The sequence below is a fragment of the Hemitrygon akajei genome, chromosome 23, assembly GCF_048418815.1.
Source record: "Hemitrygon akajei chromosome 23, sHemAka1.3, whole genome shotgun sequence".
Classification (NCBI taxonomy): domain Eukaryota; kingdom Metazoa; phylum Chordata; class Chondrichthyes; order Myliobatiformes; family Dasyatidae; genus Hemitrygon; species Hemitrygon akajei.
The window spans coordinates 32,881,774-32,900,536 of record NC_133146.1 but is presented as its reverse complement, the minus strand read 5'-3'; the positions used below and the strand labels follow the sequence as shown (position 1 = coordinate 32,900,536).

The following is an 18,763-nucleotide window of genomic DNA, read 5'->3' as shown; positions in this document are numbered from 1 at the left end:
ACCTGTACACTTGCTCATTAATACAAATATCTACTCAATCAATCATGTGGCTGCAACTCAATGCATAAAAACATGTGGTCATAGTCAGGAGATTCAGTTGTTGTTCAGACCAAACATCAGTGTGATCTAAGTGACTTTGACTGTGTAATGATTGGTGCCGGGCTGGGTGGTTTGAGTAACAAAGAAGCTGCTAATCTACTGGGAATTTCATGCACGATGATATCTAGAGTTTACAGAGAATAGGGCGAGAAACAAAAAAACATCCAGTGAGCAGCATTTCTATGGGGGGTGAGGGGGAACACCTTGCTAATGAGAGAGATCAAGGGAGGGTAGCCAGACTGGTTCAAGCTTGACAGGAAGGCAACAGTAATTCAAGTAACCACACATTACAACAATGGTGTGCGGACGAGCATATCTGAACACACAAGTCAAACCTTGAAGTGGATGGGCTACAACAGCAGAAGACGACACGGGTTTCCACTCCTGCATCTAATAAAGTGACTATTGAGTGTAAGTGACTTAAGTATGTTACAAGCTGGAACTCTAAATGACCTGCAGTTGTTATGGGAAGTAATTTAATAACATGGAATAAAAGGACTTTAGATCACAATTTAAATTTAAAATTAAAACACATTTGTTATCTATTGTTAGCTTTGGCAGTCAAGGTGAAGGATAATCCAAAGAGCTTCTACAGGTATATTAATAGCAAAAGGATAGTAAGGGATAAAATCGGTCCTCTTGAAGATCAGAGTGGTAGGCTATGTACGGAACCAAAAGAAATGGGGGAGATCTTAAATGGTTTTTTTGCGTCTGTATTTACTAAGGAAACTGGCATGGAGTCAATGGAAAAAAGGCAAACAAGTAGTGAGGTAATGGAACCTATACAGATTGAAGAGGAGGAGGTGCTTGCTATCTTGAGGTAAATCAGAGTAGATAAATCCCCAGGACCTGACAGGGTATTTCCTCGGACCTTGAAGGAGACTAGTGTTGAAATTGCAGGGGCCCTGGCAGATATATTTAAAATGTCGGTATCTACAAGTGAGGTGCCAGAGGATTGGAGGATAGCTCACATTGTTCCATTGTTTAAAAAAGGCTCTAAAAGTAATCCAGGAAATTATAGGCCGGTAAATTTGATGTTGGTAGTAGGTAAATTATTGGAAAGAGATAGGATCTACAAGTATTTAGATAGACAGGGACTTATTAGGGAGAGTCAACATGGCTTTGTGCGTGGTGGGTCATGTTTAACAAATCTATTAGAGTTTTTCGAGGAGGTTACAAGGACAAGGAAAGTGGATAAAGGGAAGGCAGTGGATGTTGTCTACGTGGAGTTCAGTAATACCTTTGACAAGGTCCTGCATGGGAGGTTAGTCAGGAAGATTCAGTCGCTAGGTATAGATGGTGAGGTAGTAAATTGGATTAGACATTGGCTCAATGGGAGAAGCCAGAGAGTGGTAGTGGAGGCCTGTGACTAGTGGTGTACCACAGGGATCAGTGCTGGGTCCATTGTTATTTGTAATCTATATCAATGATCTGGATGATAATGTGGTAAATGGATCAGCAAATTTGCTGATGATACAAAGATTGGAGGTGTAGTGGACAGTGAGAAAGGTTTTCAATGCTTGCAGAGGGATCTGGACCAGCTGGAAAAATGGGATGAAAAATGGCAAGTGGAATTTAATACAGACAAGTGTGAGGTATTGCACTTTGGAAGGAAAAACCAAGGTAGAACATACAAGGTAAATGGTAGTGCACTGAGAAGTGCAGTAGAACAGAGGGATCTAGGAATACAGATACAAAATTCCCTAAAAGTGGCATCATAGGTAGAGAGAGTAGTAAAGAGAGTTTTTGGTACATTGGCCTTTATAAATCAAAGTATTGAGTATAACAGTTGGAATGTTATGGTGAGGCCGAATTTGGAGTATTGTCTGCAGTTTTGGTCACCAAATTACAGGAAGGATATTAATAAGGTTGAAAGAGTGCAGAGAAGGTTTACAAGGATGTTGCCAGGACTTGAGAAACTGAGTTACAGAGAAAGGTTGAATAGGTTAGGACTTTAAACCCTGGAGCGTAGAAGAATGAAGGGAGACTTGATCGAGGTATATAAAATTATGATGGGTATAGATAGAGTGAATGCAAGCAGGCTTTTTCCACTGAGGCTAGGGGAGAAAAAAAACCAGAGGACATGGGTTAAGGGTGAAGGGCGTAAAGTTTAAAGGGAACATTTGGTGGGGGGGGGGGGGCTTCTTCACACAGAGAGTGGTGGGAGTGTGGAATGAGCTGCCAGATGAAGTGGTAAATGCGGGCTCACTTTTAACATTTAAGAAAAACTTGGACAGGTACATGGATGAGAGATGTATGGAGGGATATGGGCCAGGTGCAGGTCAGTGGGACTAGGCAGAAAAATGGTTTGGCAGAGCCAAGAAGAGCCAAAAGGCCTGTTTCTGTGCTGTAATGTCCTATGGTTCTATGTTCCATGCTTCTTTAAATATAAAATAAATAAGTGTTTTATGGTTCTATGGTTCTATTAATGAAAAAAGTCTCAATTTTGAAAGCAATTTTTAATGGTCTCCTGAAAGCCATCTTTTCAAAGGTAGGGAATAAATTTATTCCCTGACTTATGTAAACTGCATAATCAATTTGTATTGTTGGAAGGAAAGTTGAGGTTGATTGTATAGTTCACAAAGACCTTATTGGAACTGAGAACCACAACCCTTATTATAGTTAAAGAATTAAAACATTTCATTTTTCAGATACCTTAGAATATTCAAGTGGGAAAATACTTACTTGTTCTGTTATGCAGTACTATTGTGAACTAACTTTTCAATTCAAACTTATAGTTTTCACTATGTATTTCATTGTTTGTGTTTAGCTACTTTTATCTTACTGACTTAGAGTATCAAATGATAATCAAGAAATGTTAAAGGTAGCTACCTAAAAATCTAGGTTGTCTGTAAGTTTCTACATGTGATTCCCATTCGGAAAGTTACAGATCTTGGTTAAATCCAGAGGTACAATCTGTAGGCTTGATTCCTTACCTACTTAACAAAAGAACATAATCGGATTTATAATGGACGCATCTTCAAGTGCCTATTTTAAAACTGTAGTAAGCTAGAATGAATAGGCTTTCTGGTAATTGGAAAATTGTCTAAGGAGTAGAGCAAATAAGCCATAGGTAGTGGAAGGGAGTCAGATGAAGAAGTATGCACCATATTAACGCACACACCACTCTCTGTGTGAAAAACTTAACTCTGACATCCCCCTTGTACCTACTTCCAAGTACCCTAAAGCTATGCCCCCACGTGTTAGCCATTTCAGCCCTGGGAAAAAGCCTCTAGCTATCCCACATGATCAAACCCTCTCATCATTCTATACACCTCTATCAGGTCACCTGTCATCCTCCATTGCTCCAAGGAGGAAAGGCTAAGTTCACCCAACCTGTTCTCATAAGGCATGTTCTCCAATCCAGGCAACGTCCTTGTAAATCTCCTCTGCACTCTCTCTATAGTATCCACATTCTTCCTGAAATCAGGTGACCAGAACTGAACATGGTACTCCAAGTGGGGTCTAATTAAGGTCTTATATAGCTGTAACATTACCTCACAACTCTTGAACTCATCCCACAGTTGATGAAGCCCAACACACCATATGCCTTCTTAACAACACTGTCAACCTGTGCAGCAGCTTTGAGTGTCCTATGGACACAGCCCCCAAGATCTCGCTGATCCTCCACACTGCCAAGGGTCTTAACATTAATATTAGATCCTGTCTTCAAATTTGACCTACCAAAATGAACCACTTCACACTTATCTGGGTTGAACTCCATCTGCCACTTCTCAGCCCAGCTCTGCATCCTATCCATGTCCCTCCGTAACCTCTCTCAACCCTCCAAACTATCCACAACACCCCCAATTATTTTACTAGTAAACAGGTGATTAATCATTTTCTGTTTATTTCATCCCAAGTTTTAGGCCAATTCATCAAATAAATATGACTGGATCTTGACAAAATGCTTAGAGTCCTAGTGCTTTTAAGATCTCATGGAAGAATTTGATTTGGAAGCAATCTTTTAGGATAAGGGGAGTTTAGGAGATGCTTATTATGAAGGAAGCCTCACAAAAATTGTTCTTAGTTCAAAACATGATTGAAAGTTTGTGTATAGTGCCATATATGATATAAAAAGGCACTTAAGATAGACAAAAGTACAGTTTCCCCAATGCTCATTTGTCTCCCATCTCCATTTCAAACAGTTCAAATACTTGTTTCAGCTTGGCCAAAAAATGTTCAATACTTAACAAAAGTAACTGGATGAATATCTGTTTGGGACTGAAATAATGTCAAAGTTCAAAGTACCGGTAAATTTATTATCCAAGTACATGCATGTTACCATATGCTACTTTGAGATTCTTTCTCTTGCAGGAAGAAATACAATAGAGCTTATGAAAAATTATATGTAAACAAACAAAGATTGACAATGTTCAAAGTAAATGTATTATCAAAGTACATATATGACACCAGATACATACTCAATAAATCTATAGAATAATAAGTGTTACAGAATCAATGAAAGACCACCCAGCTAGGGCGTGCAACCAGAGTGCAGAAGACAAGAAACAGTACAAATACAAAAAGAAGAAATAATAATAATAATAATAAAGCAATAAGTATTGAGAACATGAGAGGACTAGTCCGTGAAAGTGAGTGCATTGGTTGTGGGAGCATTTCAACGATGGGTTAAATGAAGTTATCCCCTTTCATTCAGGAACCTGAAAGTTGAGGGTTAATAACTGTTCACGAACCTGGTGGTGTGAATCCGGAGGCTCCTGTATGTTCTTCCTGATGGCAGCAGTGAGAAGAGAGCAAGAACTGGGTGGTGGGCGTCCCTGATGATGGATGCTGCTTTCCTGCGACGATGCTCAATGTAGATGTGCTCAATGGTGGGGAGGGCTTTACCCATGTTGGACTGGGCCATACCCATTACTTTTTGAAGTATTTTCCATTCAAGGATGTTAGTGTTTCCATGCATGGTTGTAATGCAGCCAGTCAATATGCTTTCACTACGTATCTATAGAAGTTTGTCAAAATTTTTGATGTCATGCCAAATGTCCACAAACTCCTAATGAAGTAGAGACGCTGCTGTGCTTTCTTCATAATTGCACTTGCGTGTAGGGCCAGGATAGATTCTCTGAACAACCAGGAATTTAAAGTAGCTAATCTTCATCTATGATCCTCCAATGAGGACTGACTGGAGGATGCCTGGTTTCCTTCTCCTAAAGTCTATAATCAGCTCCTTGGCCTTGCAGACAAGAGTAAGAGGTTGATGTTGTGGCATCACTCAGCCAGATTTTCAGTCTCCCTCCTGTATGCTGATTCATCACCATCTTTAATTCGCCCTACAACAGTGGTGTCATCAGCAAACTTTTCTTTCTTACTTTTTCAATCTTTTTATTAGTATTAATAATATTATGAACAAAATACAATTGATATATTAATAAAGGGATTACATACAAATTCCCATTACACATGAAAGAATACATAAGCAATGAATACAGTATAAATAAGTTTTCCCAAAACATGAACCATATAGTATATATATGAACAAGGTAAATCTAGATATTTCATAATATATAATATAAAAATTTTTTTTAAAAAATAAATATATATATGCAAAGTTGACTAACCTACTAATCTAGTATCTAAGGGGAAAAAAAGGAAGCAAAAAAAGAAAAAAAAAGAAAAACTAAAAAAAGAGAGAAAAAAAGGGCTGTTTATAATATCTCACAAGAGTACATAAACATCAATGTCGTCAACTCCGATCCTCTCAACATAAATATGATTAAAGCTGAAAAAACCAATAAGCTTGGAACAGGGTCGTATTACATCATATGAAAATATTGAATAAATGGTCTCCATATCTTTTCAAATTTAATAGGTATCGAATACACCACTTCTAATTTTTTCTAAATTTAATCATAACATAGTTTGAGAAAGCCAATGAAATACAGTGGGAGGATTAATTTCCTTCCAATTCAACGAAATAGATCTTCTAGCCATCAAAGTGAGAAAAGCAATCATTCGACAGGCGGAAGGAGATAAATGGACTGAGTCCATCATCGGTAAACCAAAAATTGCGGTAATAGGATGGGGTTGTAAATCGATGTTCAGTACCGCAGAGATAATATCAAAAATATCTTTCCAATATTTTTTCAAAAGCGGACATGACCAAAACATATGAGTTAAAGACGCGATTTCCAATTGACATCTGTCACAAATAGGGTTTATATAAGAATAAAAATGAGCTAATTTATCCTTGGACATATGGGCCCTATGTACAACCTTAAATTGTATTAATGAATGTTTGGCACATATAGATGATGTATTAACTAATTGAAGAATTCTATCCCAATTCTCAATAGGAATAATAAGATTGAGCTCTCTTTCCCAATCATTTTTGGTCTTATCAAGGGGCACTGAACGTATCTATCAGCAAACTTGAATGAAGCATTGGATCTGTGCTTAGCCACAGTTATAAGTATAAAGCAAGTAGAACAGGGGACTAAGCGCACAGCCTTGTGGTGCACCTGTGCTGATGGAGATTATGGAGGAGATGACTGGGGTTTGCAAGTGAGAAAATTCTGGATCCAATAGCACAAGAGGGTATTGAGGTCAACAAGGCCAATGTGCAAACTCTGCAAATAAAAATAATACTGGAAGCATGAGTTGTAAAGAATCTTTGAAAGTGAGTCTGTTGGTTGTAGAAACAGTTCAGAGTAGTGGTGATTGAAGTTATCTACACTGGTTCAGAAGCCTGATGGTTGCTGATTAATGACTACTCCTGAACCTGTTAGGCTAGCAGGCATAATCGAAACTCGAGCTAAGACTTTAGATTTGTACTGCAAAGTAAAGCGAATGGTTGCTACTGGTGGAATTTCTTTCACAGTGGATGTGTCAAGCAATTCATTAAAGATATTTTAATGTGCAAATGATGCTTGCATTGCATGCTTAAACATAGGCCTCAAAGGTGAATCAGTGTTGTTTATTTCATTTGTTACGGTATACATATTAGTATTTCAACAACTATCCAAAATGTATACTTGCTTAATTATGCCCAGTGAACCAAAAACAGTATTTGCTAGGCTTCCTTCATGACAAGCATCTCCAAAACAATATTTTTGAAATCCTATTAACATGCCCCACCTTATCCCCTGGGGTAAATAACCTTTGATTTATATAGATAGATAGATAGATAGATAGATAGATAGATAGATACTTTATTCATCCCCATGGGGAAATTCAACATTTTTTCCAATGTCCAATAAATTTATTGCAGCAGATATTTCAAACCATAAATGGGAGCTGGAGGGCATTGGTTGGTACAATGCCATATGCAAAATATGCTTTCTTGCATGCTGTTGCAAACAAAGCTGATTTTTTTAAACAATCAGCTAAATTTTGCTCACTCCTGTTAAGTCTTAACAAGTCACTGTGGTAATTTATTATTTCAAACATGTATGGACCTGCAGACGATGATAGGAACATATGGTGAAAATCCTATTTTCCAAAATTTGGCTAAGTCATTTGTGCAGATTGGAATGTGCTATTAATGACCGGAAAACTTAGGACTGTTGCATCTTCCGTATAATTACACTTAAGGATTTGCAGTCTGATGGAATAAGGAATAATGAAACAAACTGATGGACTCCAGATAAAAAGAGGGCAATTGTTTCTGGCTTCATCTATTAAGCTAGTGTGTTTGAATTAACAAGTAACGTGATTTTTCCTTTAATGTTATGTGCAAAGGTAACTTAAACTTTATTCAAACTTTGGGATTGCTGACTAATTTATTTATGGAATAAGTAAGTCAGACATTTCCTTTGTATTTGCCCTTTTAAGTTGTTATTTGACTTTTATTTTTAAGTGGATGCTTCAAGTAAATTCGTTCAATTACAAAATGAGGTGAGGTTATGGAGAAGCAGTCAAATTGACAGAACCAAGAACACTAAAGACAACTAAAGATGTGTGATATTATAAACCAAAGCTGCTTATTCAATTCCACTACTGCGTAATGTTCACAGCATTAGTGTGTGGGTTAAAAATAAAATCAATGCATTTGTGATTGTGCTATTTTTCTAAATTTCCCATGAAATTAATAACTGAAGTCATAAATCTACTTATTCATGATGGAACAGTATATCTGGTCACATTTAACAGAATGGTGCCATTTATGCCCTCTGCTTCGAACCTCCATTTAAGCCTCCTTAACTATCTACATCTGGTCATTGAGACCTACAACTCTTTAAAAGTGTAGATTTTACTCATTTAAGCACACTTATTTAATGTGTGGTTCAACATCCCTGTATGGGACAGGTGCACAGTAATACACCAAATACAGATTCCTCTACGAGTTATCTAATTTCACTTTAAATTCTGTAATTTGCACCTTACAGAAAGGTTCAAGGATGTGGCTCACCACCAGATTTTCAAGAACAACTAGGAATGGGAAAGAATTCCTGTCCTTGCCAAACCCATGAAGGAGTAAAACAAAATGTTAGCATTCCAAAGTAAAGGGCAATGATCCATTTGATTCTGTAAGAGTGTAACTAAGCATAGTTGTACTTTCTTAACTCTTAAGATAACACAGACATCAGCAAAATTGTTCAAAGTACTCTCTTTATCAAGCTGATAATGCCACACTTAATTTGATATACTGTAAGGCAATAAGGTAACTTGTGAGGTTAAATGTAAACAAATTCATTAATTGCTTGGTATTTGTATTTATTAAACCAGTTTTAGAATGAAATGTACATGCATTTTATCTTTTCAAGTTGATTTGTGTTACGGAATTTAGAAGATACAATAAGCAATTCTCTTCAATGAGCTGAAGACCAACCTGTGTTAGCTGCTTTGAGCCTTCAGTGGCAACAGCATAATTAGAGACTATCTAATCAGTTTAAGGGCAATGTACAATTCCTAGGCTGGAAACGGTCAACACATCTCAACGCCCTGAAGCATCGACTCTACAGTCGAAGTAAATGGTTTGTAGTTAAGGTAAGATTGCTATTGATTAACGTGGGTTTTTTTAATAGATTTGTGAGGTAAAACTGATGTGCTTTATTCTGATGTTAAAATTATTCTGACTGAACATAAGTGGACGATTGAAAGTCATTGGAAGATAATTGTCAAATGAGCGGTTGTTGTATTTAATAAATGGTTGCCTGCTCTATTTTCGGTTTGACAGCATATACTTTCCAAAGCAACGTCTAGGCCAGTTGTTCAGCTTCTTAACTTGGGGGTTTCTAACCTACATTAAGGTTATTTGCTAAAAATGACTCAATCTGTGAGGCTTTGGGCTATGGTTTTATGTAGACCAATTAGAATTGTGGTTTGATTTGCACGCACCAAATGTTAAGCTTCTGAGACTGATTCCGAATATCTGATGTTGATGTATTTTCCAAATCATGGCATGTTTTGGGTTTTATTACCCTGAAAAGTTTTCTGGGATGTGTGTATCAGATGATTGGTAGGCAAATATCTGCTCCGGGATCCTGTAAGTATAAATGTGCACTGACTGAAACATTAACTTTAATAGTAGGTAAAGAACAACAAACTTACACCCAGTGGTCACTTTAATGAATATACCTGTACTCCTCCTTATTAGAAGTATCAGCCAATCATGTGATAGCAACTCAATGCTCAAGAGGTTCAGTTTTTGTTCAGACCAAACATCAGAATGGAGAAGAAAAGTGATCTATGTGACTTTGACTGCGAACTTATTGTTGGTGCTGGACAGTGTGGTTTGAGTATCTTAGAAACTGCAGATCTCCAGGGATATTCATGCACAGCAATCTCTGGAGTTTACAGAGAATTGTGTGAAAAACAAAAAACATCCAGGAGCAGCAGTTCTGTGGGGGGGGGAGCCGACCCGTGAATGTCAGGGGTGAATGGATAGATTGGTTCAAGCCGACAGGAAGACAACAGTAACTCAAATAACCACACATTACAATAGTGGTGTGCAGAAGAGCATCTCCGAGTGCACAAGTCGAACCTTTAACCTTTAACATAAACTCACTGTGGCCACTCCATTAGGTGGATGTGCATTGAAATAGCACAAAGAAATGCCACCAATGAGAAGGGCAGCTGACATGAGGCTGGTCATGTGAAACCATCTAACATTAAAAGAGTACAGAAAGAGGACATAGTGCGTTGACAGCACTAGAGAGGGTAGGACCCCACGATGCAGTCATTGCCAGTAGATGCGGAACTATTCAGACCAGAGCAGGGCTGATAAGTACATGAGTAACTTGAGAATGTGGCACCACCAGCACAGGGTGAGAGAGTTACTGGCACCATCCAGTGTAGAATGAAATGTTTACTGACACCATCCAGTGCAGAGTGAGAGAGTCACTGACACCATCCAGTGTAGAATGAGATGTTTACTGACACCATCCAGTGCAGAGTGAGATGTTTACTGACACCATCCAGTGCAGAGTGAGAGAGTTACTGACACCATCCAGTGCAGAGTGAGATGTTTACTGACACCATCCAGTGTAGAGTGAGAGAGTTACTGACACCATCCAGTGCAGAGTGGGGGCAGTTACTGACACCATCCAGTGTAGAGTGAAAGAGTTACTGACACCATCCACTGCAGAGTGGGGGCAGTTACTGACACCATCCAGTGTAGAGTGAGAGAGTTACTGACACCATCCAGCATAGAGTGAGACGTTTACTGGCACAATGCAGTGCAGAGTGAGGCATTTCTGGTACCATCCAGTGCAGAGTATGACTCTTAAAAAAGAATAAAGTAACAACAACAACAGCAAAAATAAGTTCCATTCCTTCTTCTCACACACTCACACATAGACCTCTAACCCCAGCCTCCAGCAGACCTGGCCTGCAAAGATTGGGCTTGGGGCTGGGACAACATCAGCGGACACCTCTGGTGAATGAGCCTGAACTTACGGGTTCCAATTCATACCTTAGGCTATGATCCTCGGCATCAATGCCAGGTCACGCCGTTTGTCAAGCACTAGGCCTTGAACTCTGGACTTGCTGATAATGGGAACCTGAGCACTAGCCCTCGCACTCTGGTTTCATCGATTGGTGAACCCAGGGCGTTTGTCGGAACTCGTCTTGTTTAAATATGCTCATCACGCTTGAAAGAATGACGTAGTGTATTTTTTCCTGAATTGCATAACTCTTCTCGTTGCCTGAATTGACCTGTAAAACAGTTGCACTTTCAAGAGGCTGAACATTCATGCTTTGCGGGAAGACATTTACTGCAAAAGCTGCCAAACCTGACGGAGGGCCACCAGCTAACTACCCCTCAGAAATTTATGACTTTGTACCTGCCAACATTACTCATATTCTGGGAGCCAAACAAATAGCTTACCTATGATATTTCTGACTTTTCTGCTTGCAGCTACAGCACAAATAAGTTGCACCTGTTTCTCAAGTGCATCACTCTAGGATAGCAGTGGTCAATATATGGTAACTTGGCCATTGCTATTATAATGCAAATTGTATCTTGTGGGTGGTTTAGATTGTTTTTTTTTTAACTAACTCTATTTGCTGTATTCCACATCAGGTTGGATCTGCGAAATGGGTTCTAAAAATGCTACATCCTTTCAGATCTCTTGTGCTGTTCTGTTTGTCCTCATGACGGTGGTGACCGTGGCCGTCATTGCAGTTTTCTTCGTTTCTGTCCGATCAGAAGCTGGTAAGTGGGCAATGTGGGTTGTGGGATGGTGGCACTGTTGATTATCACTTGCGGGGTGTAGTGTAAATTTTATCTGGATAAAGCAGCAAGGCAACTTCGGTTAGCACCGGCCGGTGGTCTAGTGGCATCAGCAGTGAGCTTCAAGACGAATGGTCCCGGGTTTGAATCTGGCTGCCTTCTTGAATGCTTTCCACCTGCGCTGGGTTGAGCACTGAGCTAGCAACTTAGCCTCGTAAAAAACAGACAAAAATTCTAAAGAAATGGCAAAATTGCCACCTGAAGCCAGCGTCACAAGGCTTGGAAAGGAAGAAAACAAGTTTTGTTACAAAGCGATGTTTATAGCAATACTGGGGCTACTTCATTAATAATCTATCATCAAAGAAAGAGATTGTGCTATAACATTTTTTAAATCTTAAGGTCAAATTCAAGTCCTTCAGAACTAGTTGGTTCAGCAGTACAGAGATCAATGTACACAAACTAATCTGGTAAATCACTGAGCAATAATTAACTAAGTAATCCATTCATTTAGAGATAATCAGACTGGATTCATGTAAACAGTGCCATACAGTAGTTGACATTCAACCAACCAAGTGTATAGGGCCGTTATTTGATTATGTTGAAACAGAATAGTCATGGATGTTAAGCTAATTTCCATGTGTTTTGGGTAAACAGCATATATGGGGGAATCTTGGCAGTGAGTCCTGCCTATTGAAATCCGCTTTCTCAATTCAAATAATTGAGCAGTTGAGGTGAACGTTCACTTGGAGTGATCACAGTTGTATTTAAAGAGATAGAATGTAGGTACAAAAGTTCACAGCTTTGGAACCTCAGCCTGTCATGAGTAACCCACCACAGATTGAATTGCTTCAGCATGGACTAGATGGGCCAAATAGCGTATTTCAGTGCTGTATTTTTCTATGACTCTAAAAGCACAGTGGCACAATTGGACCAACCATGGTAAGTCTAACACAATGAACAGTAGAGCACTGAGGTGTGTGGTAGAACAAAGGGATCTGGGAATACAGGTCCATAATGCATTGCAAGTGGCATCACAGGTAGGGAGGGTCATAAAGAAAGCTTTTGGCATCAATGAAGGCCAATATTGGAGATGGCATTTTTGTTGAAGTTGTATTAGATGTTGGTGAGGCATAATTTGGAGTACTCTGTGCAGTTTTGGTCACCTACCTACAGAAAAAGATGTAAACAAGGTTGAAAGAGTACAGAGAACATTTAACAATAATGTTGCTGGGTCTGGAGGACCTGAGTTATAAGGAAAGATTGAATAGGTTAGGACTGTATTCTTTAGAACTCAGAAGCTTGAGAGGAGATGCCATAGAGGTATACAGTACAAGATTATGTGTGGCATAGATAGGGTAAATGCAAGCAGGCTTTTTCCACTGAGGTTGGGTGGACTCTTCACTCAGAGAGCCGTGAGAGTGTGGAACGAGCTGCCAGCACAAGTGGTGCATGCGAGCTCGATTTCAATGTTTAAGAGAAGTTTGGATAGGTACATGGAGAGTAGCGGTATGGAGGGCTATGGTCCTGGTGCAGATCAATGGGAGTGGGCAGTTTAAATGGTTTCAGCATGGGCTAGATGGGCAGAATGTCCTGTTTCTGTGCTGTACTTCTCCATGACTCTAAAAGCAGAGTGGCACAGCTGATAGAATTGCTGCCACACTGCTCCACTGGTGACAGTTTCATGTTCTCTCTGTGACATCAGTGCTTCAGTTTCCAGCCACAACCCAGTACCTGTGGGGCGTTCGGCTAAATGGTCACCGCTGATTCCCTCTTGCATGTGGCTGAATGGTAGAATAGGGGAGGTGTTCAGAGAAAATAGGCTGCAGTGAAATTTTAATAGAGAATGGATTACTATATGAGCTGGAAATGTCACCAGGGATCACACGTTTTCCCACAGTGAAGTATTGGAAATTAGCTTTGCTGCTGTGTTCAGGTTTCTTTAAAGTGACCCAAAAGCACACTGTTCTGATCAGAGTCTATGACTAGAAACACAGCTGACATATAAAGTGAAGTCACTGGCCTGCTGATTTTAGAATAGATCACACGCTAACTCGAGTAGATTGTCTCCTGATACAGCTTGTGTTAAACCCAAGAAGCAGAAGTATATGTTCAGAAGCCTCAGAAGATGGGACATAACTGTCCCTCAATGTGGTACGTTGGGTTCTACTTGCATTTCTACAGAAGGGTAGAACAAACACTTTCTGAGCATCAGGCTCATCTGAACTGAGCCTGGCACAAGCAAAATTGTTGGGTTAACCACATAGCACTGACCATTCTAGTGACTGCACCAGACTTAAAATAACACAATAACTAACGTACATGAGCCGCAGACCAACGTATTGTACATGCACCACAGTTTCCCTTTTCGAAAATAAAAAAGTCCTGTATAGATAAGAGACCATATTCAACTTACCATCTTCCCTTCAGATCCATTTCCCCGTTTGTTTTGCTGAACTTATTCTTTCTCAGATACCCATCAACTCTTAAAAGGTAAAATCCCATAAGTCATAATTTCCCTCCATTTTACAGTCTACATGGATCGCTGGTTTCCTGCTGTAAAGGTCTTTGGCCAGAGCCCATGAAGATGAAAGAGTCGGCTGCCTTTTCATTAATGGTACATGCCATCATAACCACCTCTTCAACCAACTTAATCGCTCTCATTATTGCTGGCCATTTCCAGCTCCTTTCTGGTAATCCCACTTAGTTTTTGAAATGTAGTATTCTGAGTATTAATGCCTTATTCTGACTGGCAAATATGTGTAATAATCTATTATTCTGCTCAAATCAAAGCATGGTCAAATTGCAGTATCTCTCTTGGTTCCTCAAAAAGTGCTGGATACATCTCAGTCTATCACAGGCAAAACCATCCCCACCATCGAGCACAACGACATGAAGCATGGCTACAAGAAAGCAGCGTCCATCAAGGACCCACACCATCCAGGTCAGGCACACTTCCCACTGCTGCTATTGGGAAGGAGGGACAGGAGCCTTAGGTCCCACACTACCAGATTAAGGAACAACTATTACCCTTCAATCACCATGGATAAGTTCACTCACATCAACTCCGAACTGGTTCTACGACGTACGGACTTGCTTTCCAACTCATCTTCTCAGTATAATTCATTTGCTTGCCTATTTATTTTATTTGAACAGTTGTCATCTTTTACACAATAGTTGTTTGTCAGTTTTTGCATGTTGTTTTTCACTGACTTTATTGCATTTCCCTGTTCTACTGTGAATGCCCGCAAGAAAATGAATTTCAGAGTGGCATATGGTGATTCTTCTTCTTCTTACAGAAACATCTGCATGATGCTAAGCTAGAGCACATCATCAGTGATGTTATCTGGGGTTGTCAGATGCTTTGGGTCTTTCAACATCATACACCCTCACCCAGGCAACCGGACCGGGCTTGATCAGAACCCGGCCTGTGCCCTAGCAGCAACCCACAGATCTGCCATCTTGACGCTTACTCTGCTACATCTGTGGTGGTAGAAATGGCTCTCCTTCCTCTCTCTCCCATGATTCCAAATGCAGAATATACTTTACAGAGCAACTGGCCTGCAAAGCCACGACTCCCAACCTCCACGACATACTATATGGGTACTTTGACAATAAATTTATTTTGAACTTTGAAGTCACATCATAATAGTTCCCTCCTCTGGGCATGTGATGACATGTACTGAATTTGTCACTGAAACATTTCAGCTAGAACTAGGTTAAAAAGGTGACTTTAATTCCCAACCACTTTGTCAAGAGAGATATGGACTTTGTTATATGAAGCCATCAAGTTAACCAATGTTGTGTGAAGGTCCGAGCCTATTTCCTATAATGTCATGGAATTTTTTCGCTCATGGTTCACTGCATTTTGTTCCTCTGCAATTTTGCTGTAACCTCTGTGGTGTTATTGAAGAGTATATCTGACTTAATGCTAAACACTTATCGATTCTATCATATTTATCAAGTTGTCAGATGTTACCCTTCAACCATCAGGCTCCTGAACCAGTGTGGATAACTTCGCTCACCTGAGATCTGAACTGATTCCACAATCTCTGGGCTCCCTCTACAATTTGTGTTCTCAATATTATTCTTTACTATTTTTGTATTACACAATTTACCTTCTTTTGCACATTGGTTGTTTGTCAGTCTTTGTGTGTAGTTTTTCACTGACTCTACCGCATTTCCTTGCCCTACTGTGGATGTCTGCAAGAAAATGTATCTTGGGGTAATATATGGTGGCACATACGTACTTTGATAATAAATTTACTTTAAACTTTGATGTACTAATCCTTTCCTTTATTTGAGTCCTTTTTCTGTGCTGCTACTTAGTTCAGAATTGAGGAAATTGCCCTCTCTTTTAAATCACGTGTGCCTCTTTTACTTGAGCTCTTTGTGGTAAGTATTCATTCTTTTGCCAGTGTAGTAAATATGTTAATTATGGACTTTTAGAATATAATGTGAATTCATTTTGACCTAGAACATCAAGGAAGTGTGCCTTTATTGTAGATGTTGACTCTGTAAGTATGGCAGATTAGCATTGCTCAATTAGTTATGCGGCACCCTTTCTTAGGTGACAGTGACCTCACGGGTCTTAACGTAACAGCTAGTAAGCCATACAGCAATATACATAACCACACCCAGGCTCCAATAAGACTGAACATGGAAACACAGCTCTCTGATTGCAGATGCAACATTCTGGACCCATGAACTCTAATGGGGTGAGGCCTCCTGCTACACTTGATGCAGCAGGTTCTTCCACACGAATGATCTCTTCAGCTTCTGGTTCTCCAGCCTTGAGGGTAGATTGGCAGTACATCCGCACTGCTAGCAGAATTGATTGCAAAAATTCTCGGCCAGGAATGGAAGTCAGATTCTTCGAATAGTTGTATTTAAATCCTCATGTATTTGCTTAATTTTTTTTTCTTCCTGTCACTTATGTTTAAACTTCAGTAATGACATAATTCAAAAGATTAGCCGACACAAAATGCTGGAGGAACTCAGTAGGCCAGGTAGCTTCTATGACAGGAGTTCCCAACCTGGGGTCCATGGGCCCCTTGCCTAATGGTATTGGTCCCTGGCATGAAAAAGGTTAAGAACCCCTGACCTATGAAAAGGAATGGCCTGATGAAGGGTCTCAGCCCAAAACACTGACTGTTTATTTCTCTCCATAGATACTACATAACCTGCTGAATTCCTCCAGCGTTTTGTATGTGTCAGTCTGGATTTTCAGCATCTGCAGAACCTCCTGTGTTTATAATTCAAAAGATTGTAAGATATCAGCATGACAATGTGAAATTCAGGGATGACCGCTAAAATTAATGTCCACTGTCTCTTCTAACCTACTTGATTTGTGTTTCAGATTTAAAATCCACTGAAGAGCCCTCTATGCATTACCAGATCGGTGCTGGGCGTGCTGATTGCACCGGGCCAATTGCAAACCTACCTATGGTACGATAATCTGTTTCCAGAGCTGTTTGTTGTGTTAGCTTCTCTGTGCCAGAATACTTCTACAATTTCCAATGCCCGCCTGTTGGATCCTAATGCTTTTGCGATCCAAAGGTTCTGCAGAAGTCAAGAATGAGGCATAAAACTCGATGCTTAAGGCTGTTTTATTAAATGTTGCACCCATGAAAAATGAGCAAGAAAGTGCAGTTGTGGTCATCTCGTAATCAGACTAAGGATAACAAAAAAAATCCACCTATAACATTAATTAGCCTATAAAATAGCCAGATTCAAGTGGCATGGCACATGCTGCTGAAAAGTATGAACCACGAACTATGATGATAATGAACTATGAAATAGAAGCAAGTGTATCATAACTACTGGGAAATTCACTGAGCAATTACCATGTATATAGCTGATCATATAAAAATACAAGCAAGCATAGGAAGTTAAACTACAAGAAAAATAACAATTCGACACGTCAATCCAAGAAACCAAACCCACCCTTCCTACATCCTATTCTATCCTTGTTTTGGATTCCTCATCAAAAAAAATTCTTCTCTCTTTCTAAATTTTACTGGGTCCTCTAACCACTTTAAAAGTCCAAGTTAAATTTGTCCTCTATATTAAATACTACAAATAGTAAAGGACATAAAATCAGATTTATGCGACCTGCTTTAATCCTTTAAATCCTGGTGTAATTCTGGTGAACTTGAGCTGCATGTTCTCCATGGTCTGAGGGAAATGATTGCATATTTCCAAGCAGTACTTGGTGAAGGTTCTGTGCTGAAGGTTTAGAACTGAAGTATGCTTTTTTTGTGTGTTCTAAATGAAGCCCAGCATTACTCCAACCTTTTTTGTGACTTGTACCTTTAGCCTTTACTGGTATATAGACACACCTTTGATCCTGCGAAGTCAGTAATTTGTCAAATGTAGAGAAAAGTATTTTAAGTCCAAAGTGACTTTGTCAGACATTAGTGCACTGAACTTATTTTTTTTCCACAATGGTGTCTATTTACTTCATCTCTCTATTTAAATTTCTACATTTAAATTTCTGCTCCTCCCAATAAATTGGGTCAAATGTTCCAACAAACAGAAAGCTGAGTTTTCGTCCAGTGAGCTCTCCTGAGCTCAATTTCCTAGAAGGTGGGCAGCTTTGCATGGAACTTATTTGTGTACGAGCAGCTAGTCTGCCTCTGAACTGGCCCTAGCAGATGATGAATTCCTGGCCGCATGTTCCCCAGCTGTCAAAAGCGGTTACTGATCCAAACCCCTCACATGGTCTCACCTATCACCTGCCTGCTTGTACTCATTCCCCTCCCCGAGCTTCTTATTCTGGCTTATTCCTTTCCAGTCCCAATGAAGGGTCTCAGTCTGAAATGTCAGCTGCTTATTCCTCTCCATAGATGCCTGACCAGCAGAGTTCCTCCAGCATCTGCCAAATTCTTGAGTTTATGAGTTACTGGTCCCGGTCTTTAATTTCAATAACTAACTGACTATCTTTTAGTTACTGTGCTTATAACTTCAGATGATATGAGAGAGCCCTTTGGAAAACAGTTGTACTTCGTTCAATTTCTGATAGTTACATCTCAC

General features: G+C 39.6%; 1 protein-coding gene across 4 annotated transcripts in view; it reads left to right on the top strand.

Annotated features, from left to right (window-relative positions):
- Positions 1 to 8,844: 8,844 nt before the first annotated feature.
- Positions 8,845 to 18,763, top strand: part of asah2 (N-acylsphingosine amidohydrolase 2) — an 89,878-nt gene continuing 79,959 nt past the window's right edge. Inside the window, exons 1-3 of one of the 4 annotated variants that reach the window (XM_073027336.1) lie at positions 8,845 to 9,045; positions 11,582 to 11,713; positions 17,088 to 17,176. In XM_073027336.1, coding sequence (XP_072883437.1) covers positions 11,596 to 11,713; positions 17,088 to 17,176 — 207 coding nt within the window. In that variant the 5' untranslated portion in view covers positions 8,845 to 9,045; positions 11,582 to 11,595. Of the gene's footprint in view, positions 9,046 to 10,825; positions 11,485 to 11,581; positions 11,714 to 14,313; positions 14,422 to 16,184; positions 16,447 to 17,087; positions 17,177 to 18,763 lie in introns of those variants that run through there. The other 3 variants (XM_073027337.1, XM_073027338.1, XM_073027339.1) reach the window with 3 other exon arrangements.